Raw genomic sequence first — 24,147 nt, forward strand, 5'->3', positions numbered from 1 at the left:
ACACCCATTTTTCGACCAATCATAGACAGTGAAAACTGTCCGAAGGGTATTTTTAGGCGCAAAACTTAGACGAGAAGCTCATCATTCTGGAGGCGTTCAAGAACGGCGGACACGTCAAGATGTTGAGTAAGATCTCACATTGGCTGGCCACGCGGCACGAGGACAAGGGCGGTGCTAGCGATGCTTTCGTGCAGCAGCGCTATGACGCGCTGGTATGTTGGTTGGAGCTGTTGCAATTGACGAGATCTGAGAATTTTGTCATTGAACTACAGTCGCGGCTTAAGAACGCCACGCTAGCGGTGCTACGCAAGGAAAATGCGGCGGATTTAAACGATGTAGGCGAACAGCAACCAACTGCCGGGCAGCAGGAAGGGTCAATGCCCCGGGAGATACGTCTGCCGCTGACAGAACACGACTCTTGTGTTGGCGAGCTCTGTACGTTGCTGCCCTGGTTGAGTTTAGGCAGTGAACAGATAGATATTGACGATTGTATTTTGTGTGGTCAGGTGTGGCACTGGAGGAATGCTTGGTGTTGGGACTCAAACCCCGCAGTGACGAGGAGCAGCCGTGTTGGTGGCACGTGCTGTATGCCAGCACGCTCATTGTTGACGAGCCAACGCTAGTGCAGAGCGTGCTCTCTGCAGCATTCCTATCGGAGGTTTGTTTGGTGGTTTATAAGAGGGTATTGACACATTCATTGATGGTACTGTGGTGATTCTGACAGACTGATGTAGGGAAAGCACGTTGCTGGTTGAAGATTGCGCTAAACAACCACACTATTGAGTCCAGTATAATGGTAGGCACTAAGATTATGCTTTGGTTATCTTGCAAGCTTCTTACAGTTTTGTTTTGGACTTTTGGGCAATTTTTAGATGATTTTCTCAATGGCATGCGAGCACTTGATCCGCAACAATTACGAGGAGTGGTCACTCGTTCGCTGCTCTGAAGGATTGGGGTTGTTTCTAGAGCTGGTTATTGCTCTTCGAGAGGTGCATTTCGCTATTGAAGTCAATGGCGAGCCATTCTATGTGCCGGAGCAAGCGGAATCAACAGAACCAGAGCCTACTGAGAGCAACAGCGGAGAAATGGTTTCTACAATTACAGATGCAGATATTGCTGCTGCGGTGGGGGCGTCGCCTTCCAGAGCTGGATCATTCCTACCACCCCCAGACGCTGAACCAGTGCTAGTCGAGCTAGAAGACGTAAAAGACCTGGAGATTCAAGAGGCTGAAACCGTCACAGAAGAAGAAGAGGACTGTATCCAGTTGCCTTCGGCGTTATTTCCGCATCGCCTCAAGGACATAAAACCATGGCAGTACGTGTTCGGTGTCAGTCTGGCATCCCTCTCGAAGAATCCGTACCACAGCCGCTACGCTCTGATTGACCCACTTCTAGCACTCCCGAACATTGTGGACGATTGCGTTGCGATATTGAGAGAGAATCCAGACACCCCGCGACTGTTTCGTGCGACTGTGTTGAGCATTCGCTTGAACCAGCTTCGGGAAATTGTGGAGACGGAGGGTTCAGTACCAAAAGATCTGGATCCACAATGTGCAGGAGCATTACTCTTAGATTTTCTGAAAAATCTGCCAGACTCCATAGTGACCGATGACAAATACGACGCGTTTGTGGCTGCTGGGCAATTACGCGATGAAGACGCAAGCGTTCGGAACATTACGTGCTTGGTGAACGACCTGCCTGTGCATTGCCAGATTGTATTGAAAAGAGTTATCAACCTGATGAACTTTTTGCAGCAACCAGAGCATTGTGAACAAAATGGCGTCGATGTCGTTACAGCGTCTTCTGTACTAGCTCCAGTAATTGCATTCAAGAAAGACTCTGGAAGTGGCTTGCCATCCGAACGCACGCGTGCTAGGACGCATTCTCAGTATCAAGACGTGAGGTATGCAGCAGTGGGAGCCCAAGTGGTGGAGCGGATGATCGAGCACTACGCGACCATTTTTCATGATGTACGTGTGCAAGTTGTGGATGCACTTGAGCGCCTGGAGGCCAAGAAGGAAGCACTTCGAATGGTGTCGCATCAGATGAAGCTCCAACCACAGATGAACTTTTTGTCAGATAGACAGCAGTTGAACGAGATTAGTCGATTATTCCGCGACCACTTAGAAGGAGGTGATATCACTTCAACAGCAAATAACGCAGTAACTGCGCAAAGCGCAGAGAGCTCAAAATCAGAAACTGCAACAGATCTGGAGACTGAAACGCAACCTAACACTACCACCAACTTGGAGCTAGACTTGCGGAGGCCGACAGCTGCGACGCCACCGACTAGTGCTACTAGCAGTGGGGGATCTTCACCGACAACCAGCGAAATAACAGAGCAGGAACTCGTGAGCATCTGGGAGCAGTTTGGTTTTAATAGGCCAACCATCTTGGGGAATTTTGAGAAGGGTGGCGTGCTGATGCTACGAGCTATTTTGTACTGGCTGAAAAATGACCCAGATGCATTATCGCTGCTGAAGATGCGAGCACTACCGTCTGAGTTGCCGTCTTACGACGCAGGACTGGTGGCGTCGTCCATTTGCGAGTCCTTAGTGAAGCTTCTGAAACTATTGTAAGTTGTTTTATACTTTCGTTTTGTGCTGTAGCTAACGTTCCCATTTTATACCTACAGTTTGAGCCCGAAGCACCCGGAGATCGACATTGTGACAATGTCATTGGAGCCATTCTGGGAGCTATTTGACGAGGACATGTACTTCAGTAAGCTGTTCATGTTCATGTTTCAGGTGTACGATCAACTCTGGAGTGAATTGGACCCAAAGGCGGCATCTTTTACTCGTGTGATTACTGAAACCGAGGGAATCATGAACGAGTTATTGAAGAAAGCGCCAATTACTGTGTACGACCTGCGAATGGAATGGGAAGATATAAGAACACGCCGTCTCGATGAGGGCGAAGAGGTTCTGGAAATGCAAGCAGAGCTGGTCGAAGATGAAGCGTTCCGGATTGCAGAACTCGCAGATCAATCGCTACTTTCACCCCCATTGCGCTACTCCAAGAAGAAACCCTCGTTCGATTATAATCCAGACGATTACAAGTCGAAGCTGATGGAGTCATCAAGCATTCTGGAGATAGAGCACATCGCGTATATTGACCATGCGTTGCCGATCACAAGTCAATTGTGTCGGTGGTATCGAATTTACAGTGTCGAGGCGAATGGATCCTCGTTGGAGACATTGCTCATACTAGCGAAGAAGCAGAGCCCGACGTTATTGGTGGTCAAGGACGCTGGGGGAAATGTGTTTGGTGGATTTGCTTCGGACGAATGGCACCATGCTTTCCACTATTATGGGACGGGTGAGTCTTTCTTGTTTTCCTTCGCGAACCCAAGCGCTGCAGGTGGGTTTGTGAAGTATCAATGGAGCCGCAAGAATAGTTACTTTATGCTGTGCTCGGATGAGTCGTTGATTATGGGTGGCGGTGGCAACTTTGGTTTGTTCCTGGTGAGTACTGTAGAGCTGCTTACTGTAAGGGATGAAGACTAATACGTTTGTTCTCTTTGGTCCATCAGGATAGCGATTTATCCAGAGGAACAAGTGGCGCGTGCGAGACGTTTAATTCGCCTCCATTAACCACCTCGCAAGAGTTTTCTTGCGTCCAAGTCGAGTTGTGGGGCTTCACAACAGGAGACAAGCCCGTTGAAATCGGTGAGCGACACAGGAAGAGTGTGTTGGACTAGCAGCTGGGACTGCCAAAAGAACGACAACGTTATATCTATTTACTCTAAACCCGGGGGAATCGACTAGTGCATACAGTATAGTAATCAGTGAAAGCACGGCTAGGTAATATATTCTGAAAAAAAAAACTCGATATATTGCAATCTCATTGCAAGCCATAGTCGCCACTAGGTTGTAGCAGCAATGGGTTGTCAAGTTCGTTCTCGAATCTCCGAAATGGAGCCTCGACAGCTTCGCGCTGCAATAATATCAGCAAATGAACAGATCATAATTCGAAACGTTTCATCAGTATGAAAGTTTAGGCAATTGACAAACCTCTTCGGCGGTAGGTGTTGCGCTGGTTTGTAATTGCGGCTGCAATAGCTCTAGTTCGTGCTCAAAAACCTCTGAAAATCGCTCAAGAATTCGCTGTAGAAATGCCTTTAGAGCGATGCACGCTGTATCCGTTGTCCGATCATGGAATAAAACTGCCTGGACGATCTCATTCTGGAGCGAGATCATCACGAGGCCACCGGAAGAAGACTGCACAACGGGTTGGTAGGCGTAAGCTCCAATAGCAGTTTTAATACTGCTAAGCTGCTTACGGGCATTGGGCTGCTGCCAGATCGGTCCTTCTTATCAGTTTTGCTCGGGTCAAAGTGCACCTGCACAACCTCTATGGTGCATTTTGCATACTGTTAGAACTGTTTTGCCACATAAAATTGAGTAAACCGCACCTCCTCCGTCGATCTCACGCGCGAACTGCGTGAAGGACATGACGAGCGCGTCAACGCCCTCCGCGTGCGCGTGCGGGTTCCATTTCCACTGGTGCGTGAACAGACACACGCCAGACTGCTGATGCAGCACCTTGACCATTCGCAGTTCGCCGAGCAGAGCGTTCATTATTGTGGTAAATTCAAAATGTTGCAAGACAATATCAATTTATAAAGACAATTATTTTTAAATTATGCAATTGTTTCAGCTTTGGCAAATGAGGCAAATTGCACAATTTGCAAGAAATTTGGATCCAAATTCAAATTATTGACAATAATAAAGAGTTTGTGGAATTAGACAATAATTTATGCATTTGACACAATAAATAATTGGTCAATTCATTGTAAAGCAATATCAATTCATAAAGACTGTGCTCTCATAAATTATACTATGAGCGAATGGAAGCGTCACTTGACTTTTGGGCAACATGAGTGGCATGAGGGCGACATACAAGTTCCACGGCGAGGTGGTACACTCGTTCGAAAGCTTTCCGAGCGCCACCGAGGCGTCCAATGAGTACGCTCCGCCACCCGGAGAAGAGCAGCTCAACCACTCGTACTCAGGCAAGATGGACGGCGGCAAACCCATGCCCGAGCTTAAATCAACAGGCCCGTACGCCGCTCTCGTCACCGCCATCAAGGTGCGAGCATTTTCATGCAATAATTTACCACTGAAGCAATTATTAAATATGCAGTATCGTTACTGAATACCGGCACCGTTATTATTAACATCATGATGTGACACAGCGAGCGAAGGAGGACAGCGAGGGGTTCCTGAAGGACAGGGTGGAAGGTCCTGTGCCGGCCAAACTCTACAACCAATAAAGCACGGAGCTGTGCACTTTACAACTTCAATTTTACTAGCATCCCTTTCAACAAACAATGCGTTTTATTTTTCATCAATTTCTAGATGAGAAGATCAGTTTCTTAAGGACAAAGATACAAAGTCGACAAGCCCCATGCAAGTAGGTAGCCACAGCTCTGGCGACCATCCGAATGCCCACATAGGTCGCTATTTGAAGCACACCACCGCCGAGTTCTCAGCTGATTCTGTTGCAGTATTGCTACTGCTCAGTTTCGCTCGCATCACTTTCGTTCCACACGGGTAGTGGCATGTGCTCCAGCTCGCGGTAGGATCGATCGGTGGCTTTATGCCGCTTCTTATAGCGGCGCTTGGTGTGAGGAGCCGGGACATGAAAAATCTTCTTGAGACTCGGAATCTGATGCGCTGCATGTGTGCGCAGATGACGACCAGAGTAGTCAGTTGGCGTTGTACGGCCACTGCTTCTTGCAGCGATAGCCGCTGTTTGTGCCGTCTCCGTAGTCTTCTGAAGATGTTTCGGGTTGGTGCATTCAGAGCAAAACCATGGGATTCCATCCGGAGGAACCATAGCGAGGTTTGTACAGTTGAGATGAAAGGCGGCAGGGCAGCCATCGCAGCAAATGAGTTCGCCTGCTAGGCCACAGCGGAAGCACGCATCTTCGTTCAAGTCGTTCTGCAAATATTTGACACGCGTTAATATACTTTTCGGGAAACCAGTTGTGCAAAGCGCGACTTACCTGGTCGGTGTTGACGAAGATCTGCTTGCCCTTGACACGGTCAATCAGGCGATGAATGCGGTCTGGATCAATAGAGCTGGAGGACGGAACGCGCTTGTTCCATTTAGACTTGCCCTCTGCAAACGCTGCAAGTTCATCAATGCAGCGTGCTTGTGCTTGAGAGAGACCCAGTCGTTTGTGAATGAGTTTAGTACCCGAAGTAGTCTGATTTGCTTTCGGACGACCACGCTTCTTAGGAGGGCGACCAGGTCCCTTCTTAGCCAGCACAGGAGAAGAAGCTTCTATCGTGAAATCCGTTGTGAGGTGTATCGTCCAGTCGGATATACCTCCGCAAATGTAGCTGTGAAGAGCCCTCATTTCAGGCAGGTGTTTCCCTGCTATCACCTTCTCGTACCAGTTGCTGTTACGTGATATCTTTTCGACAGGTTTACTGTGAGTTGCTTGTGGTGGTGTGAGAGATACATCCTCTTCAGTGGTTGTGGAGCACACCGAGGAAGGACTACTTGATGGCAGACAACGTAGCTCGCCGTTATGTACATTTCCTTCTTCTTTCTTGGGACGTCGTGATCGATGGCTGAGGAACAGTCGACGATTCTTGAACCCGTAATACTCCAACCAACTATCGTGCATCTGCGAGCTTTTCAGCAGCGCCAGCGAGGTCAAATGAACGGGACGTTTAAGCTCGGGTGGTTCCTCATCCACTGGCACCTGTTTCTTTGCCTTGGCGGTACCCACCACACGAGGATCGAACGAAGGAATCTTCGACCGCTTGAGACCGATCTTTCCTGTACACGAAGTGGAGCCACATCTGCAGTCGGCAGCCTCGCCGAAATGTGAGAAGTTATAGTCGATTGTGATCTCCTCGTTGGGGGCAATGTTACGGCGTGCGAAAATACCAATGCGTTGCATTCCATCCACGTTCCTGTTACGACCGCTTAAAAGTTAGTCGACATGCTAAATCTACAGCGTTTTCAAGAACCTAAACGTACCATTTCTGGGTCACGCAGTTGGGGTCGCAACTGTGGTTGATGAAGCGTGAGTCGTTACTGCGGTACTTGGCGTCGATGACGATGTTCTTCTCCAGTTCCATCATGTAGAAGTTGACCTAGTATACAGTAAAAATCAGTACAACATAACGTCAAACCATAGCACGCCAAGTCACTGACCTCGCCGTTGTCCCTGTATGTGATCATCCTGCGTTCGCACTCCTTGTCATCAATGACTTCGCCCACGTATTCAATGACGAACTCTCCCGCATTGATGTCCTCGTTGGCGATGAGTCCAAATCCAGGGCCGGGAATGTACTCCACTCTCATTGACTTGAGTTCCCGTCTCTTGATGGCACGATTGCTACACAAGCTCGGGTCCGGGGCGGAGCATGTTTCATCCGAGCAACTGATCAACAGCATGCGGTTGTAGCACCCTTCTCCACAGTACACGATCCTCTCCATCTCGTCATGTTTCTCTATGTCCTGTTCTTTGTCTGCCAGCACCTTCTGAGCCTTGGCACTGGCCATCATGGTCGTGCGCTTGGTCATGGACTTGTGGATCTCCTCATAGCACGTACATTTGTGCACGGGGAAATCAGCGATAGGCATCTTGGTGGACACGTAGACGCAGCGACTGATCTTGCCGAATGGGGGTGGGCGGCGCACCCATTGACGCTCCTCGAGACTTTTGATCTCCGCCTCCTTGAAGGGCAATTGGAACTCCACAATGCGCTTTTCGAGAGGAGATTTGGCTGAGCCACGGCGCTTAGGAAGCGGCGGCGGTGGTGGCGGCAAGCGATGGACGTCGTCCTCCAAAAGCTGCAGGAAGATCGTCGTCTCGGAGTCAAGCAGGTCCTGAGGCCCCGCTTCAGGCTCAGGCTCATTGGTCGAGACAACAGTGGAATTCTTCTTGAGCAGTCGACCAGGTCCAGGCTTGGCCCTCTTTGGCTTGCCGTTGGGGCTGGTGGCCTCAAGTTTGCGCTTCTTGGCTGGGCCCCGCCGCCCGGCCTGCTTCGGAGGCATTAGGCACACAGTTTTGTATTAGCTGAGACCGAAGCGGTTGATTGGCGACTGAATCACGGGCGCCAAAATCACCCGCCCAACGCGTGACTTGAAATTTGTAAGTGAAGACGCACATCCCCATTGCGCGCGTCGAATTCAAACCAGTCTCAAATATGATTGGATGAAAATGATGATAATGAAATCTATCATTGGACGAAAAAGTCATGACTTACCAGTATCAGTAAAATCGACATGCTAGTCATCCTATTGTGGACATCTAAGTATCTACCCCGTCCTCTGTCTAGAGCTGCGCTTCCCGAGCATTGACCTCGTCCAGCGCGGCCGCGAGCGTCTTCACGGCTTCGAGCTCAGCAAAATCCACTTGCGCCTTCTTTAGCACGCCGCGAATGTACAGACGGCACGAGTATAGAGCCTTCTTAGTGCCTTCAGCCAAGTAATCCTCTGTAAGTCGAGAGGCGGCCGCACACAGATCCTCCACCTTCTGCTGTTCACGCTCCCAGCCCGCAACTTGCAGCGCACGGCACTGCTTCAGTCGGCAGTCACGAGCCTTATCGGCACGACCTTCCACGCCGTCATTAAAGTGCGCGTACACTTGCCAAATCTTAGCGTCATTCGTCACGATGGACGTCACACGGCCGAAAAGCATCGCAAGTTGCCTTTTGTAGTGCGAGTCAGACCGTGGAGGAGTCGCATCGGTGGCTGTCGCTGCCTCATCGAGCTCCGCTAAGTCTTCATCTTCACTAAGTGGGTCAACATCCTCCTCCTCGTCGTCCGATACAACCTTTTGAACGACTCCAGCTTCAGCATCAGCCTCCTGCTGCATCTTCTTCAGTGACTCAGGATACACGATTGCTTCTACGAGCCACGCTAGCATTTCACTGTCGACAGGGCGCTTGTGTTTGGCACGCATGTCCAGGAGCTGGTGCATAGCATACATGGCTTCGCCGTAGCGCTTGGTCTCCATAGCACACAGGGCGTAGTTCTCCCACATCTGCCACATGTGACGCTTCTGCTTAAGAGCCTCTTCCAGCACTGCGAAAGCCTCTGCATAGCGCTGATTGTGTAGATGGATGGAGCCCAAGTTACCCCATGCCTCACCATTGTCCGGCTCTAGCTGCACAACGCGTGTGAATGCACGCATAGCAAGAGCCCAGCGGTGTACGCGCATCGCGATCGCACCTAGAGTGAACCAAGCGCCTGTGTGCATGGGACCCACACGCACAGCGTCCTCATAATGAGGAATAGCTGCTTCATGGTCTCCCTTCTCAAAGTAATAGCGTCCGAGTGAACGTTTGGCGCGAGCGAAGCGCTGTTTGGAGAGCGTCCAAGACGTCTCGTAGTGTGAAGGCTCCTGGGTGAGGTCTCCCAGCGTGACCCACATGAACGGCGTGGGGGCAATCTCCAGACGCTCACGCACAAGTTTCTCTGCACGCATTGGCTTGTCCAGGAGCTGGTAGCACTTGACGACGTCATCCCACATCTCCAGCTCTTCGCAAATTTCGACAGCACTTCCTAGAACACCAAGCTTGAAGTAACGTTCGGCCAGATCGCGCTTGAGTGCATATCGTGGAGGGAAGGCCAGTGAATACACAAACTGCATACGTTCACGAGCTGGTGCTGAGTCAGCGATAGACTGAAGCGTGTTCTGTGTGATCGTGAGTCGAGTAGTGTGCTGGTCTACTAGGGCCTGCATCTGCAGAACAGCGCGTTCACGGCGCTTTGAGCTTTCGCACTCGAGCCACGCTCGTTCTAGTAGCGCTGTGGAGTACACCATCCAGTTGTTGGGGTTTTCAAGCACACGTGTGACGTAAGGCATCATCTCCTCGCGGGTGAGGCCATCGTTGGCGTTACTGTTCTTCACGTCCAGACACAGTCCAAGTAGCACAATCTGGTCGACGATCTGCAAATTTCCTTGCTGTGTGAGCTTACGGTCCTCAAATGCAATGCTTTCCAGAAGATAATTGTCTTGGTCCACTTGGTCCAAATTTACGTTGCGATAGGAAGCTTCACCCTCCTGTACAAGTTTCTGGATGTGCTCTTCCTCGGCTGTAAGTCCGTCGGCAGGTGGAGCAGCACTAGTGTCTCCTTCAGCCGTCATTTGCTTGCCACCAAAGTCCACGTGAGTCGATTCAGCCACAGCTGTAGCGTAGACGGAGGAGTCTTCGTCCTCAGTCACAGGCTCTTTCTTCGACGCTGCGAGCAACACCATCTGAGCCACACTCTTCTGCTGGAACTTGGTTCGTTTGCCCATAGAACCACTGAGCTGCACACTCACACCAGATATCTCCTTTGCGCGGGCAAATGTGGCTTTACCATGCTTGTTCTTGTCGAAGTAGTGCTGAGCTAGGCCCCACTCCACGTACGCACGAGCGTGTAAGTATTGAGTGTCCTTCTCAAAGGCGAAGAGATCGGTCGTCTTTAGCGTCTGGATGTACCCACGACGAGCTTCAAACCACAGCGTGTTCGACGGCTGCTTAGCAAGCAGCAGACGTTCGTGCGCCACAGCAGCACGAGCGTTCCACCACGCAGCTGATTTAATCTGCTCGAACATCTCGCCAAGCGCACGGATAGCGGCTCCGCCAGTAATTTGGCGCTTGGCAGGTCCTTCCACAACATCGTCCGACACCTCGTTGTCGTTCTGGCCGCTCACAACCTCGTTGGCAGCCACGGACCAGTCGTTGTAAGCATGGTTGCCCACAAAGTCCAGCAGGCAGCGGCCAACGAGCAGGAACTGCGGGTACTCACAGATGGAGAACGGACTCTCACCGTCCACCTGCAGCGCCACAAGTGCGTCGCTGTGTGATTTCTTATCGCTGCTTTCACTTGAAGAAGACACGAGGCGCGTGGCTAGATCGAGCACGTCCCGCAGTGTCTCCTTTTCAAAAGCCGGTCCCGTGTAGTTCGCCTGTACGTACATGTCGAAGAAGGCAACACCGACGAATAGAATCTCATATGCGGTCACGAGACGACTCTCCGCACTGTCACACTGGTCCAGCAAGTAGCTCTGGAGCTCTGAAGCGATACTACTGCAAATGTGACTGTCCTCGTCCTCGTTGTCCTGCTCTTCGCTCTGCAGTTGGGCCACGGCATGCAGAAGCTTCTGTGCCTGTTGCAAGCGAATCACGTCGGCATACTCACCCTCACAGATGAGTTTCGCCATTGCCAACACCGGAGACACTTCGTCGTCATCCTTAAGAGCCTGTTGGGCCTCGATCACGCTCTTGGTGTCGCTCTCCAGCACTGCGCGCTCGATTGCGACCAATCGCTGCTCTAGCAGTTTCTGTGCGTCATCCTGCGTGATGTCGATGTCAGACACCTTCACACCGCACAGCTCCTGCATCAGGTCGTCCGTGTCTGCCATCGCTTGGGTTTGAAAGTGATGAGCTCCAGTGGCTTAAAACGCCTCAGACGCTGCCTTGATTACGAATCAGATACTTGTGAGTTTTAGTACTTCTAGAAATTAGAAATTTAACTTTCTCCTAAAATTGAAGTTTTTTTCGGTTTTAGAATAATTGTTTCAGTACATATTTAGTTTAGCGGGGAAATCCCAATTATTGTGAAATTTCAGTGCGAGAACACATTCATTATTCACGACGACAATGGAGGAGGACCAGTTGACGGCAATGACGCCGGCGCAGAAGAAGCTGTTCGAGGTCCGCATGAAAATGAACGCGGGGAGGAAGGCCAACAAGCAGGTGCGGTGACATAGCGGAGACAGGAACTGCGCTCGCTCTTGGATAACAGTCCGCGCGGGTTCGTTATTCGTCCTGTAGGAGGTGGCGGCGGAGCACGAGCGTGCCAAGAACAATAATAACAAGGCCAAGAAGGAAGAGCAGTACAAGAAAAGAGAGGTACGTATTTTTTTTTTATTGTTTTGTCATCGATGCCGTAGCAACAAAGCTAGTCGCTATAAGCGAATTTGTGGATCTCTCATATGCTGCTTACTGGTGCTGTAACAGGAAAAGAAATTGGTAGCAGCGAGTGGTAAAGCTCACCTTAATGAGACAGGTTTGTGTGTTTGACTTACATCTGTGATATGAGCATGAGAGCTTGGCACTGACCTTGTGGTTTGTTTGCAGCCGAGGTGGCTGAAATGAAAACAAAGAAGGCCAGCAAGAAGGAGAAGCGGAAAGCTGCCTTTGGGTGGGACGTCTTTAACCAAGACTCATTGTACAAGGGTTACAAGAAGCGACTCGTGAACTTGCCCACGTCAGCAGAGCCTGCGACAGCCGTGGCTACAACAAGTGAAGATGCACTTGGTGACGAACTGGCTTACGGCAGGGACGACAAAGTCGAGGAGGTGCGTGCTATAGTCCGGGTATTCGGGGTATCGACACTCGCTAACAATTGATCGTGCGTATTGTGAAATCGCAGGCAAACGTGGAACGCATGGCACAGGAACTGGAGGAACGTATCAAGGCGCGCAAGAAATTCAGCCGCAGGCGCCAGCATTACGAGGGTGAGGACGTCGACTATATCAATGGCCAGAACCGCATCTTCAACCGCAAGGCGTCACAGGCCTTCGACAAGTACACAGTGGAGATTCGGCAGAACCTTGAGCGGGGCACTGCGCTATAGTCCTGTTAGCGGTCATTGGCTGACAGCCAACCATAAATTCAATTCATTTTTCATTATTTTGGCTCGTCATTATTTATTGCTTCCGCAGACTATGAAGAAACAGTAAGGAATGGGGCGACGGCAGCGCCGTACAAGCCTTTAGATGGCCTTTAGGCTCAAGGTAAACACGGCGATGGGATGCGGTTGCCACGACACTGCTCGGTTCTGTTTCCATCCGTTGAAGACAGTTGAAGAGCATGTTTGCTTTTTAAATGTAGGGAAACTCAGACCGGATCTGAGTTTCTCTACATTTAAACAGCATCTGATTCGAAGATGCTTTTAAACCGGTTAGTACACAAAAACTTGGTAAACATTATGCAATTTGATTTCGAAGGTGCGCCACAAGATTTTTCAGCCAATCATCGAAAGTGGGCCACACGTTTTTTCAGCCAATCATCGACGCTACCCATCACCGTTTTTGTTTCTAAATATATTTTCTATCCCTTAGAAAAAGTCTCACTTGGGCCACGTAAAAGAATTACGGGCCACTTGAAGCCACTCCTTTCCACGCCTGTCATTCCCGGTTTCCCCGCGTGCTTCACAAGTTCTACGACCAAGACTACCATGGCTCCCCAGACCACCCCCGCTGCCGGCTCGGCCCCCACCGAAGGCACCTTCCTCGTGAAGGCCGGCCTTGCCAAGATGCTCAAGGGCGGTGTCATCATGGATGTGACGAACGTCGAGCAGGCGCGCATCGCTGAGGAGGCTGGCGCCGTGGCCGTCATGGCCCTCGAGCGCATCCCCGCTGACATCCGTGTGGACGGCGGCGTGGCTCGTATGAGTGACCCGCAGATGATTGAGGCTATCAAGAAGGCCGTGACGATCCCCGTCATGGCCAAGGTCCGTATCGGCCACTTCGTGGAGGCCCAGATTCTCGAAGCCACCGAGATCGACTACATCGATGAGAGCGAGGTGCTGACCATGGCCGACGAGGAGAACCACATCAACAAGAACAAGTTCAAGGTGCCGTTCGTGTGCGGCTGCCGCAACCTGGGCGAGGCTCTGCGTCGCGTTGCCGAGGGTGCTGCCATGCTGCGCACCAAGGGCGAGGCCGGTACCGGCAACGTCGTGGAGGCCGTGCGTCACGCCCGCTCGGTGCAGCGTGAGATCCGCCGTCTTGTCTCCATGGACGAGGACGAGCTGTTCGTGGCTGCCAAGGAGATGCAGGCTCCCTATGAGCTGGTGAAGCAGGTTGCCACCACGGGCAAGCTGCCGGTCGTGAACTTCGCCGCCGGTGGTGTCGCCACCCCCGCTGACGCTGCTCTCATGATGCAGCTCGGCATGGACGGTGTGTTCGTCGGTTCGGGCATCTTCAAGAGCGGCGACCCGGCCAAGCGCGCCCGCGCCATGGTGCAGGCCGTGACCCACTTCAACGACGCCAAGATTCTCAAGGAGATCTCCACTAACCTGGGCGAGGCTATGGTTGGCGTGCAGGACCTGAAGGCTGCGTCTGTCAACTTCCGTGACCGTGAGGGCGGACTCCGTGGCGCCTGGTAAATAGGCTCTGGAGCTTGCACTATAGTGCGGTTAAATCTCTACCGCCAGTTGCGCTAGAGAGCCGAGTAGAATATTGCAAGCTCGCCGCTTTATACTGTCAATATATTGTTATTGCTCAAGTTTATCGCTCGTTTCGGTGCGTATGGAACACTTTGCGCATCAAATCTATGCGTGGTTCAACGCCAGTAAAGTTATCTGCATACGTCTACCTCGAAAGGCTCGCCGGCATGAGTGATAGTGCTCTTGATGGCTTGGTACGTCATGAGCACAGCTCCGATGCAGATTGTCGCGCCGATGCACAGTACGATCACGGACTGACGGCCAGTTCTGCGTACGAAGCCCAAAATGATCACCTGCGAGACAGCAGTGACCACGAACGCCAGCGCAGACAGAAGCAAGGCCCAGTCCCACGCGATCATGTTGAATACGGCAAACTTGGCTGTTGCTGCAGCTGAGGAATACAGCACCATGAGTGCTGTAGTGGCCGACGCAACTTCAGGCACGATGCCCATCTCAATCATCAAAGGACCAGTGACGATTCCTCCACCAACGCCGAACAGTCCAGCGATCAGACCGGCGCCGGCACAAGCCAACGGAAAGTGGACAACCGCCTTCTTCGTCCAGTGGATATCACCCGCTGCAAATTCGTAGTTGACAGACACTTTTCGGCGATGCTGTCGGTAGAGATATACTGCTGTACAGGCACCGAAGCCAGCGATCCACGGGAGTTCCATGACGAGTAACAACCAGTAGGCGATACCTCCGCAAGTCACTGCTGCTCCACCGATACTTGCAGCTACGATGCCCATGTAGCAAAGCATGATAGCGCCTTGTTTGGTCAGCGAGAAATGGCGTTCCCGTTCCAAGATTTCGGCCAGCACCTCATCGTCAGTCGGGCCACCACATTCGTTGGATCGGCTTCCTGTTCCTTTAAGTAGAGAATCACCGGTGAAATCACCACTAACATCGTCAACAGCTTTATCTTCAGGGCACGACCTTGATGAGCGCATGGCCACGAATGGAGCAGCTCGCTGCTCTTCCGTTGTTTCAATCGCTGCTGGCGTAGGAGAAACCTCCAGCACTTTGCAGCTTTTCGTCTCGACACGATACTTCTTGATCCCTTTAGATACAGTACGAGTACCTCCCACGACGAGCACCACGACAAAAAGCAGCGAGAGCAAATAACTGGGGAGTAACTTAGCAAGCACAGTGCCCACCACTGCACCGCCCATTACCAATGGAATCATCGATAGAGCCAAGTCCGAGTCAATGAGAGGGCGGTCCACTGCCGGGTGACGTTTGCGGATGTTGAACCAAGCATTGGCGATAGCACCACCAACAATTGCCAGATTGGATACCGGCGTTGCACGCTTGATATCGAAACCCATGATGAGGACCAATGCTGGCACTAGAATAGTCCCGCCACCTACGCCGCCTGCAGCTGAGACTGCAAGACCAACAGCGATGAAGGCCAGCCCGAGTGCATCGTAGGTATCGAACGTTGACAGATTGCGAAGGTGTGGAACTCCACCACTCGAACTTTTACTGTCGGTATCATTTGACGATGCAGTGACAACGAATGCGAGAATGGAGACCAGGAGAGCCGTGATGGCCAGTGTTGAGATTGGGCGTCGAATGGGTAAGCCCATAATATCCTAAGCAAAGAACTGGAAAGTTTAAGTCTGCTGCTTGGGGATTGTTTGGAAGTGCCTCGATCACAAAAAACGAGATCACGCACGAGCCTAGCCGGTGAACTTGAAAACGTCCTTTTTCTTAGATATATACAGCAGGAATAGATCCCATTATTCGCTAGCTGTCCCAGTTTTCCGCCGTTGGAGGATAACTTCAACTCTCGTCGCCCCTTTGACGCGGAGTTGGCGCCAACGGCGAGACGAAGCTTGCACAGTTTCAACTAGCGTTCGTTTGCACGCGAGTAGCAGCACTATCGCCTAGTGCAGAAACTATCGCACGCATCTTGCATTTCATCGCAACAAAACGAAAATTGCGCCTTTCATTATTAATTGTATTGCTCTCAGTACAGGACACTTGGAACTTGTGCGCATACACGTTCTAGCTGCAAATGTCCGCGGAGAAGTGATCACCAGCATCGTCGACCGTGGTCTTGATTGCCTGGTACGTCATAATGACGCCTCCGATGAGCACGGCCGTAGCGATGCACAATACGATAATGGACTGTCGGCCTGTGCGGCGAACGAAGCCCAGGATCACCACTTGCGACGCAGAAGTCACCACAAATGCCACCGCGCACAGGAGCAATGCCCAGTCCCATGCGACCATCTTGAATACAGCAAATTTTGCAGTAGCGGCAGCAGATGAATACAGAATCATTAGCGCCGTCGTGGAGGAAGCGACCTCCGGCACGATGCCCAGTTCGATCATAATAGGACCCGTAATGATACCACCACCAACGCCAAACATGCCCGCGACGATACCGGCGACTGCGCAGCCCAGGGGGAAATACACCACCATCTTCTTCGTCCATTTAATGTCTCCGTCCACGTACTGGTAGTTGGCCGCACTCTTGCGGAGGTACACCTTGTGCAGGTAGTGCGACGTGAAGACGACGAACACGGCGACCCACGGAATCTCGATCAGCAGGATCACCCAGTAGGCAACACCTCCGCAGTCCACTGACGCGTCTCCAATACTGGCGGCCACAACACCGAGGTAGCAGACCATAATGGCGATGTGCGGGCCCCAGGCAAAGTGTCGTTCCCTCTCCAAGATCTGGACTAGTGAATCAGAGGTTGCATGATCACCTGCAATTGATTTCAATGGAGCAGCATCGCCGCCAGTCACCGACACGCTCAACCGCTTCTCTTCCGCGTCGTTACCGGAGATCTGCGGTGTGCTGACCTGGACGTAGGCGCCAGGACTGGCGGGGATATCGGTCGTCACTTCGCCGGAGGCAGCCTCGGCTTCTTTCCTCGCAGCAACCTCCTTCTTGTGCAAACGGATACCCTTCTTCATCGTGCGCGACCCGCCCACGATGAGCACCACGACGAACAACAGCGACAGCACGTAGCTCGGAATGAGCTTGTTGATCAAGGCGCCCAAGACTGTACCGCCAATCACGACGGGGATCATGCCCAAAGCCAACTCCGGGTCAATTAACGGTCGATTGACGTTCGGGTGGCGCTTGCGCATGTTAAACCACGCATTGGCGACGGCACCACCAAGGATGGCCACGTTAGAAATGGGTGTCGCGCGTTTAATGTCGAAGCCCATGATGAGCACCATGGCCGGAACCATAATGACACCGCCGCCCACACCACCGGCGGACGACACGGCCAGTCCGATTACCATGAAGGCGATGGCCAGCGCGTCGTAGGTGTCCATTTCGGACAGACTCGGCACACCATCGTCGTCGTCGCTGCCACTGCCACTGCCGCCGCTGCCGCTATTGCTGTTGGCAGCTAGCGCAGTAGGAAGCAACGCTGCACCGAGTGCTATGAGCACCAGGAGGGAGAGCGCTATACGCGAATGGATAGGCGTGATAGACATGGCGGATAGTCCGCAAATTGTGAAGTGGGCTGGAGCGGGACAGCCAGACAGCCACGCAGAAACTTTTGTATCGAAATGCACAGCGTAAAGTTCTGGCGTTACGACTGCACAAACTGAAGCGACCATCACTCACAAATGCGGGACGGGATGGGCTGTCATGACATATTCCTCCGTGACGAGGGAGTGTGATTTGATCCTAGTCGGCCAGAGGACAACCAATCGAGTGCTCCGCTCGCAGCATGCTGTGGGTGTACCTACGGTCGCTAGTGTAGGTGGTTCAACCACAGCGTTGATATCTAACAAGTCTTGCTTACATGTATTAGGTGCCAACGCTAAACGTAAAACCAGAGTCTCACTTCCTGCTGCAGAGCCACAGAGCTGTAGTATTTGTTCATGGCTGTGGAAGCAAGGCCATCATGGTGCTCGCTAGTCTGGCTGACAGCCAGCCAGCAGGGTTAAACCTGCCAACTAATAATGCAAACTAGTAATACACTGGACGCTTGCTTCAAGTGCTGAGGTGGTGCTGTAGGTTCGAAGGTCAGAAGTCGAAAATTCCTTACTTGCTTTTAAGAGATCCAGTCACAGTACATGTACTAGGCTCACTGAGAGCTTGGAGCGAGCATGCATATTATAACGCGACAACTGTACGGATGGTACGGATAACTTACCAGGACCACTTCAACTATAAAAATGACATATCATGTGCCTGGCTCAGCGTTGATCTTGATATACTAAAGTCGCTTTTTCTCTATAACACGATTGTTGTGCCATCCTGGCCTCCGTGGCTACCAGTATTGAGACACATCCGTGGATCGTGGTGTGGCATACTGGGTGATCCTACTAATTGAGATTTCGTGGGTATCGCGTTACTTGTACAAGACTTACCTCCGCAAAGCTTTCGTCGTCTACCAGAACGTGGAGAGTAATATCCAGTGGACGAAAAAGAGCGTTGTCTGCTTTCCTCTGGGCTGTGTTTTCAGGCATTGTTGGGGATATGCTTGACGTTGGCGGACGTGTGATCACTGGTCCCATTTCGATTGGAACAGGAATAGTGCCGGAGGTCGCTTCGTCAACCAAGACATTGATAATGATCTTATTCGCCATCAGAACCAAATTTGACGTATTTGGCATGACCGCGTGGGGCTGGGCAGCGGTGTTGTGTCTGGTAGCATTCGTAGTAACTTCAACGACTCAAATTGTGATCCTGGGCTTCGTTCGTGCACAAGTCGTCAATCCAATATCATTCTCTGCATCAATGTGTCGGTGGCGATCGGTACTCTGCTTAGGACTTATCAGGCTATGAAGACTACTATCGACGATACAGATACGAGAGGCAAGATGAGTTAAGCTGAACAATACCACCTAAACATGCTCGTAGATTACAAAGGAAGTACATGTCCTTACAAGCAAGACTTTTAAAGTCAATGTACAATCCACGCAACCTAAGCTCCTGCAGTCTAGCGATTGTTTATCTGCATTGGGATGGATCCGTACTTCTGTCGCTCCGGGTGGCGGTTGAAGATGTGGCGAACCAAAAGCACCATGAAGCAGAGGATCAGGACCCCAAACACCGTCCACAGTAGGGCCTCAAATACAGCGGTCGTCTTTGGTAGTGATTTGCCGGTATCAGCACTGCCGATTCCAATACTTCTCACTTGGTCCACTTTGATGGCGGTTGTGAGCGTAGAGTGGTTGGTGATCTTCTCGTGAATTAGTGAGTCGACAAACGGCCGCAGAGTATCAGCAACACACACGTGTTTCAGAGTTTTACCGATCAGCTTCTTAAACGTTGAAAACGGGCAGCGCACGTCCGTAGCCCCATCGCCGATATCAATCTCCTCTGAGCAAGACGGGATGATCACTTGCACACGATCGGGTGGCTATTCCAAGCAAAGCACCACAAAGCAGGTTAGCTGCCGAGGGTTTACATAGCAAGAACTATATCTCACGTTTTCTGAGGACAACTCGTCGCCGTTGCGAATCTGTTCAGGAGAAGCTGCAACGAAGTATAGCTTCACGTAGAATCGACTCGCGTCCTCGGTGTCTACAGCTACTTCCACATCCCAAGACACTCGGCCAGTAGACTTTAGATTGCGGAACTCTGACGTCGTTGGTGAGGTTTGCTTGTTACTCTTCGTAGGAGTAGCGTGAAGTTCGAAGACAAGCATGCCTCCAGGCACAGGTTGATGCGGATGCCACCCCTTTGTATGCCATTGCAACCTGTTTCGCAGTGCGTTAAGATAAATAGCATATACAGTGCCACACAGGATGAAATTACAACTCACCGTAAAAGATTGCGAACATACAGCAGGTTAATGTCATGAGCAGCATAGTACAGTAGTCGATTCTCCGGGCCTTGCAAAAGATGGGGCCCCTCACCTTTTGCTACCGGCAATGGCTTTTGCATAATATTTTGCTCGAAGCTAGCAGTGAGGTGGGCGAGCAAAGTTGCTCCGAAGTTGGCCGAGTTGACCTCGTTGGTAATGAGATCCATGTGGGTCTACATCATCAACAATAGAGCGTTAGTATCAAGCACAGTTAATTGGCATAGCGTAAGTTGAAGAGAAAACCTCGTGAATCCTGGCCAGCGACAAGATTTTCTCGAACGATAATTGCGAAGGCAGACTCATGTTGTTGAGACTTTGTAGCAGAAGCCACTCGGAGAAATAGTCGGCATTGGAGAGCGTGTCCTTCCATGGGAGATAAAAAGCGCCATTCCATTGCGTGGGGATTCCAAACAGGTCGCACGTTGCGCTCTCAGTCGAATCACTCTTTTCAGGCTCCTCGTCGGTGCTGCATACTGATGCGGCGCAGCACTGGAGAAGTTCGTTAACTTCTGCCACTTCCTCTTGGATTTCTTGGAGGACAAAACGCGTGTCGTTGCTTCCGGTAATGCCTTCATACACTGCAAAGTTGCGTAACAGTACAGATCTAGTGTCAGCGAACATATTAATCTAACACAATTGTTTCAGACACCCACCAGCTCTCGAGCATACCGGGCAGTTCGCCGTAGGGTCTTGACCCTGTTCAAACAGCGACTGAGTTTCCTTGGTGATCGGAACAAGTTCCGTGCATAACGGATAAAGCCCACTCAAGAACGCAAGAGCAGTCAACTACATCCAAACCCCATTAGATCATCGCCGTCCACACACATAGACTAACAGATGCGCGTACATTATCGCGCTGGTTGTTGTCCGCGTATGCAAAGGTTTCCTCGCACGCGGCGTTTAAAAACTCTTCGTAAAGGTGGTCGCGAAAGTACTGCTCGAAAGAAATTTTCGTAAAAGTTAGGACAACCCACATGAAATCCGCGCACCGGCAGCGCGTCCCACTGCACAGTATTGCATAAAATAAGGCTCACCGCTCCCATTTGCTTCACGACGTGGAAGCCGTGCTTCGTGAGTTTGGGTGACACGATCTCCGCCGGATCTTCGGTCTCCGACGTGCCCCAGGCGTTGGCGCTTAGCGGTAGATTGAGGTTCGGGTTGAGTACGTACTGCTTGAGCAGATCCTCGGACGGAGACTCCGTTCCCAGTCCGTAAGGCCCTCGAACGCCATGGCGGGACAGCACAATCACCTGGTAGAGAATCGACACAAAGGAGATGAGACCAACGGACGAACACCATGCGTTCTGCGCAGATGGAATTGCCGACAGCTCACCTGACGCAAGCCCGAGTCGGGCGCATACATGGCTGCATTCACAAGCGACAGCGTGCCGAGCGCCAGGAGCGTAGCTGCTCGCCCTAACTCCATGGTCGGATCCTCGAGCGAAAATACTGTACTGAGCAGCACTGGAATGGTTCGATAAAGTACGACTTAAAATTATGTGGACCACTCTGTATCCCCTTCCGAAACTGCTTGAGAGGTATCTCATCGTTTTGTGGGGTATTACGGTCTTCAACTCAAGTTGCCAACATGGACAGCATCTGGCCATGCGTTGAATGGATCGATGATCGATTGCTGGCAACAACGGAGCAGCGCACGGGTAATCTTTCAACAACTCCACCTGATTTAGCTGCACCGACCCAGCTGCTCGCACCACCCACACGTGCCGGTTTCAGCTCGTGGAGTGTGGTGACAGCGACTTGAGCTGTGTATCTGAGCTCAGGAACCACGACTCAGTAGTGTCAAGCCTGGCAATGCAAGTTTTCTTGCCCTTCGTCGACATATATTTTATGGGCATGTATTTTGTGGGCCACCGTTTGTGGTTGGACAGGAGCTCTGCAGATGGTTGCCGAATCATTCGGGCAGTCAACGTGGCGCGGCCACGAGCTTGCCGTTTCGACACGAAACTTTCGAGTGAGAAAGCGTTAGTGCGATGAGATCTGCCGGGCGGACGTCGGGCGCCGTTACTGGAGGCGCACTGTCCAAGCAAGAGGCATTTCACGCGCGGCTTTGAGGTGGTAGGCTCCCGAAACACACACGTCCGGAAGATGACCAAGCCGGTGGCTCCGTACGTAGCGCGCACGCGATGGTCCGTTCGCACCACACACCGCTGCTGCAACCTACGGTTCTTTGACTCGCCCGTCCACAGGGCTCAAGAGCGGTGCCTGCAGTTTTGCCCAGCTCGCGCGAGCGCCCGTGTGTGGCTAAGCTCGATGTGGACCCGGGATCAGCTCCGAGTGTCAGCTGTTCTACGTGAGACTTGGGCTAGTGGCGCCGAGCCATCAATAGGGTGGTCCTTAGGTGGACAATGAACTCCTAATCTATCACTGTCTGGCAAGCAGTTCTTGCTGCAACACCTGCCCGTGCTCGTTTGACAGGACCGCTTGTCTAGCGTTGTGGCCTAGTATAATTCAGGCCGCTACGCTGGACTAATAGCGGACCTCGTGAGTGCGTTGGGACTTTCCCCGAAACCAAGCTGGGCCCAGCAGTGTGCCGCAAAACCCCCTGCGATCACTGTCCCGTGTCGTACGCCTAGAATACGGGCGGTCTCTGCTCACACCGGCCGTTCCAGTTTGTCGCGGCGTCGCCGGGCGCCCACAAACACTGCCCGAACCGCAGCGGTCGAAGTCGTGGGGCTGAGCAGAGGTACACCACCCTCTGAAAAGAGTCGCCCGACACGGCTGCGCGGTCTCTCCCGACCCTGGATGGCACTTTGTATTTGACGTCGAGCGCCGCACTGCGTTCCTACACGTGCGACCACTGCAATAGTCTGCCAGCGACAATGACATCCTGCGTGGTGCAAGTTCAGGAGCTCTCACGCCGCCTGCTGAAGCGCATGCGGCCGTCGCTGCCGGCCAGCTCTAGCGCCAGTGTGGAGGATCTCGGTGTAAACCGCGACTCGGCCACGAGCGAGGCGCTTCTCAAGGTCTGCAAGCGCCAGATCGAGTCATCACCTCGTTCGTCAGCGCCCGCGATGATGGCCGTCGAGCCACTACAGGAAGAAATCGTGGCGGCCACGCCCGTCAGCGATGTCGCCGCCGGACAGTGGCCCAGCGTCACCGGCTGCGAGGGCGTGCGCAAAGCGCTCACGTTCCTACAGACCTCTCGCCAACACGCGCTCATGCTTATGCTGCAGAACCACTGGGAGCGTGCCGTGGGCGTGCTGGAAAAGATCGAAAAGGCCACTGAAAGCGTCAGCGAGCAGCGCCGACAGGTCGTCATCCAGCAGGCCAACGCCGGCCGCAACGTGCTCGTGGAGAAGATTCAGGAGCTCGAGCTCACGGCCCCACGTCGCACCGTGCGCTTCAGCGACAACGTCGCCGTCGCCTTCGCCGAGGAAATGGACCGCAAGTGCGACGAGGTGTCGGAACCTGTACGCGAAGAGATGCTCGTGCTGCGCGCCTCCCGCAAGATCCCGCACGAGAACCTCTCGGAGTTCTGGAACGAGTAAGTCCACGGCCGCATGCAGGTGGAAGCACACAGGCGGAAGCACCGAGTGCCCTACAGACTCTTATTTAGCAGAGCGGGCTGATTGCTAGGCCCCCCGACAGGCATACTAGACTCCTAACTTATTCGGCAAAACACTATTTAACGCAATAACATGCCATCTTTAGAAACACTGCATCGCTTGCTTCCTCATTCTACCACAAAGGTTGGGTGGGGGATTCCTTCCAGGCTGGTCGTATCCATCGCCTGAAGTTCGAGCCTTGAAGCTTGAAGCTTGAGCTGTACCTCCACCACTTCAGCATTTCGGTGGCGTTAGTCACGGCTGCATGGACTTGAGGGCGGAACGCGCCTGGTCCATTCCGCCATCCCCGGATGGGACGCGGTAAACGAACTTCATGTCATGACGTCGCAACTTGGATCGGCGACCATTTTGCCGCTCGAAGTGAACGTTCGGTTCCGCAGTGGGACTTCCACTGCGCACGAGAACTCGACGCCTTGCATTTGTACGAGCAACATCCTTTTAAAGCACCATTACGTGCGCAAATTTTCAACTCAAATCGCCAACTCGCGTGTGACTTCGCCTAAAATCACCTGAGTCCCTCAGAAATGTGGAAGGCTCCCCAAATAACACAAGTGGCTTGGCGACAGCAAGAA

General features: G+C 52.2%; 12 protein-coding genes across 25 annotated transcripts; 5 read left to right on the top strand and 7 right to left on the bottom strand.

Moving 5' to 3' along the window:
• Positions 1 to 15: 15 nt before the first annotated feature.
• Positions 16 to 3,846, top strand: PPTG_08300 (hypothetical protein). 12 transcript variants are annotated; one of them, XM_008903252.1, is made up of 7 exons: positions 16 to 212; positions 273 to 435; positions 507 to 658; positions 725 to 796; positions 873 to 2,575; positions 2,636 to 3,464; positions 3,533 to 3,846. In XM_008903252.1, the coding sequence occupies exons 1-7, from the start codon at positions 120 to 122 to the stop codon at positions 3,698 to 3,700; spliced, it is 3,180 nt and encodes a 1,059-aa protein (XP_008901500.1). In that variant the 5' UTR covers positions 16 to 119; the 3' UTR covers positions 3,701 to 3,846. The 12 variants fall into 12 exon arrangements, with proteins under 12 accessions (XP_008901500.1, XP_008901497.1, XP_008901503.1 ...); XM_008903249.1 differs by having other exon boundaries at positions 16 to 435; XM_008903255.1 differs by having other exon boundaries at positions 16 to 335.
• On the bottom strand, positions 3,727 to 4,620 carry PPTG_08301. Of its 2 annotated transcripts, XM_008903261.1 has the most exons (4): positions 4,415 to 4,620; positions 4,283 to 4,353; positions 4,014 to 4,220; positions 3,727 to 3,936 (listed from the first exon to the last, which is right to left on the bottom strand). In XM_008903261.1, exons 1-4 carry the CDS (start codon positions 4,578 to 4,580, stop codon positions 3,844 to 3,846), a joined length of 537 nt encoding a protein of 178 aa, XP_008901509.1. In that variant the 5' UTR covers positions 4,581 to 4,620; the 3' UTR covers positions 3,727 to 3,843. The 2 variants fall into 2 exon arrangements, with proteins under 2 accessions (XP_008901509.1, XP_008901510.1); XM_008903262.1 differs by having other exon boundaries at positions 3,727 to 4,220.
• Positions 4,621 to 4,826: 206 nt separating this feature from the next.
• On the top strand, positions 4,827 to 5,385 carry PPTG_08302 (hypothetical protein). The gene is made up of 2 exons (XM_008903263.1): positions 4,827 to 5,091; positions 5,198 to 5,385. Exons 1-2 carry the CDS (start codon positions 4,879 to 4,881, stop codon positions 5,273 to 5,275), a joined length of 291 nt encoding a protein of 96 aa, XP_008901511.1. The 5' UTR covers positions 4,827 to 4,878; the 3' UTR covers positions 5,276 to 5,385.
• Positions 5,290 to 8,143, bottom strand: PPTG_08303 (hypothetical protein). Its single transcript, XM_008903264.1, has 4 exons — positions 7,177 to 8,143; positions 7,000 to 7,115; positions 6,011 to 6,932; positions 5,290 to 5,946 (listed from the first exon to the last, which is right to left on the bottom strand). The coding sequence occupies exons 1-4, from the start codon at positions 8,020 to 8,022 to the stop codon at positions 5,515 to 5,517; spliced, it is 2,316 nt and encodes a 771-aa protein (XP_008901512.1). The 5' UTR covers positions 8,023 to 8,143; the 3' UTR covers positions 5,290 to 5,514.
• Positions 8,144 to 8,176: 33 nt separating this feature from the next.
• Positions 8,177 to 11,444, bottom strand: PPTG_08304 (hypothetical protein). Its single transcript, XM_008903265.1, has one exon. The coding sequence runs from the start codon at positions 11,381 to 11,383 to the stop codon at positions 8,303 to 8,305; it is 3,081 nt and encodes a 1,026-aa protein (XP_008901513.1). The 5' UTR covers positions 11,384 to 11,444; the 3' UTR covers positions 8,177 to 8,302.
• Positions 11,445 to 11,553: 109 nt separating this feature from the next.
• Positions 11,554 to 12,669, top strand: PPTG_08305 (hypothetical protein). Its single transcript, XM_008903266.1, has 5 exons — positions 11,554 to 11,717; positions 11,796 to 11,873; positions 11,982 to 12,030; positions 12,102 to 12,322; positions 12,397 to 12,669. Exons 1-5 carry the CDS (start codon positions 11,622 to 11,624, stop codon positions 12,598 to 12,600), a joined length of 648 nt encoding a protein of 215 aa, XP_008901514.1. The 5' UTR covers positions 11,554 to 11,621; the 3' UTR covers positions 12,601 to 12,669.
• Positions 12,670 to 13,137: 468 nt separating this feature from the next.
• Positions 13,138 to 14,260, top strand: PPTG_08306 (pyridoxal biosynthesis lyase pdxS). Its single transcript, XM_008903267.1, has one exon. It carries the CDS (start codon positions 13,204 to 13,206, stop codon positions 14,134 to 14,136), a length of 933 nt encoding a protein of 310 aa, XP_008901515.1. The 5' UTR covers positions 13,138 to 13,203; the 3' UTR covers positions 14,137 to 14,260.
• Positions 14,248 to 15,829, bottom strand: PPTG_08307 (hypothetical protein). The gene has a single exon (XM_008903268.1). The coding sequence runs from the start codon at positions 15,783 to 15,785 to the stop codon at positions 14,328 to 14,330; it is 1,458 nt and encodes a 485-aa protein (XP_008901516.1). The 5' UTR covers positions 15,786 to 15,829; the 3' UTR covers positions 14,248 to 14,327.
• Positions 15,830 to 15,881: 52 nt separating this feature from the next.
• PPTG_08308 (hypothetical protein) lies at positions 15,882 to 17,751 on the bottom strand. Its single transcript, XM_008903269.1, has one exon. The coding sequence runs from the start codon at positions 17,659 to 17,661 to the stop codon at positions 16,207 to 16,209; it is 1,455 nt and encodes a 484-aa protein (XP_008901517.1). The 5' UTR covers positions 17,662 to 17,751; the 3' UTR covers positions 15,882 to 16,206.
• A 1,242-nt stretch (positions 17,752 to 18,993) lies between these two features.
• Positions 18,994 to 21,508, bottom strand: PPTG_08309. 2 transcript variants are annotated; one of them, XM_008903270.1, is made up of 8 exons: positions 21,322 to 21,414; positions 21,023 to 21,238; positions 20,836 to 20,922; positions 20,642 to 20,774; positions 20,232 to 20,566; positions 19,947 to 20,161; positions 19,611 to 19,881; positions 18,994 to 19,541 (listed from the first exon to the last, which is right to left on the bottom strand). In XM_008903270.1, the coding sequence occupies exons 1-8, from the start codon at positions 21,412 to 21,414 to the stop codon at positions 19,119 to 19,121; spliced, it is 1,773 nt and encodes a 590-aa protein (XP_008901518.1). In that variant the 3' UTR covers positions 18,994 to 19,118. The 2 variants fall into 2 exon arrangements, with proteins under 2 accessions (XP_008901518.1, XP_008901519.1); XM_008903271.1 differs by having other exon boundaries at positions 18,994 to 19,881; positions 21,322 to 21,508.
• A 210-nt stretch (positions 21,509 to 21,718) lies between these two features.
• PPTG_22371 (hypothetical protein) lies at positions 21,719 to 22,272 on the bottom strand (the record flags this gene model as incomplete). The annotated part of the gene is made up of 1 exon (XM_008903412.1): positions 21,719 to 22,272. Exon 1 carries the CDS (start codon positions 21,902 to 21,904, stop codon positions 21,719 to 21,721), a length of 186 nt encoding a protein of 61 aa, XP_008901660.1. The 5' UTR covers positions 21,905 to 22,272.
• A 158-nt stretch (positions 22,273 to 22,430) lies between these two features.
• On the top strand, positions 22,431 to 23,670 carry PPTG_08310 (hypothetical protein). The gene has a single exon (XM_008903272.1). It carries the CDS (start codon positions 22,829 to 22,831, stop codon positions 23,495 to 23,497), a length of 669 nt encoding a protein of 222 aa, XP_008901520.1. The 5' UTR covers positions 22,431 to 22,828; the 3' UTR covers positions 23,498 to 23,670.
• Positions 23,671 to 24,147: the final 477 nt, after the last annotated feature.

The sequence above is a fragment of the Phytophthora parasitica genome (assembly GCF_000247585.1).
Source record: "Phytophthora parasitica INRA-310 unplaced genomic scaffold supercont2.15, whole genome shotgun sequence".
Lineage (NCBI taxonomy): Eukaryota > Oomycota > Peronosporomycetes > Peronosporales > Peronosporaceae > Phytophthora > Phytophthora nicotianae.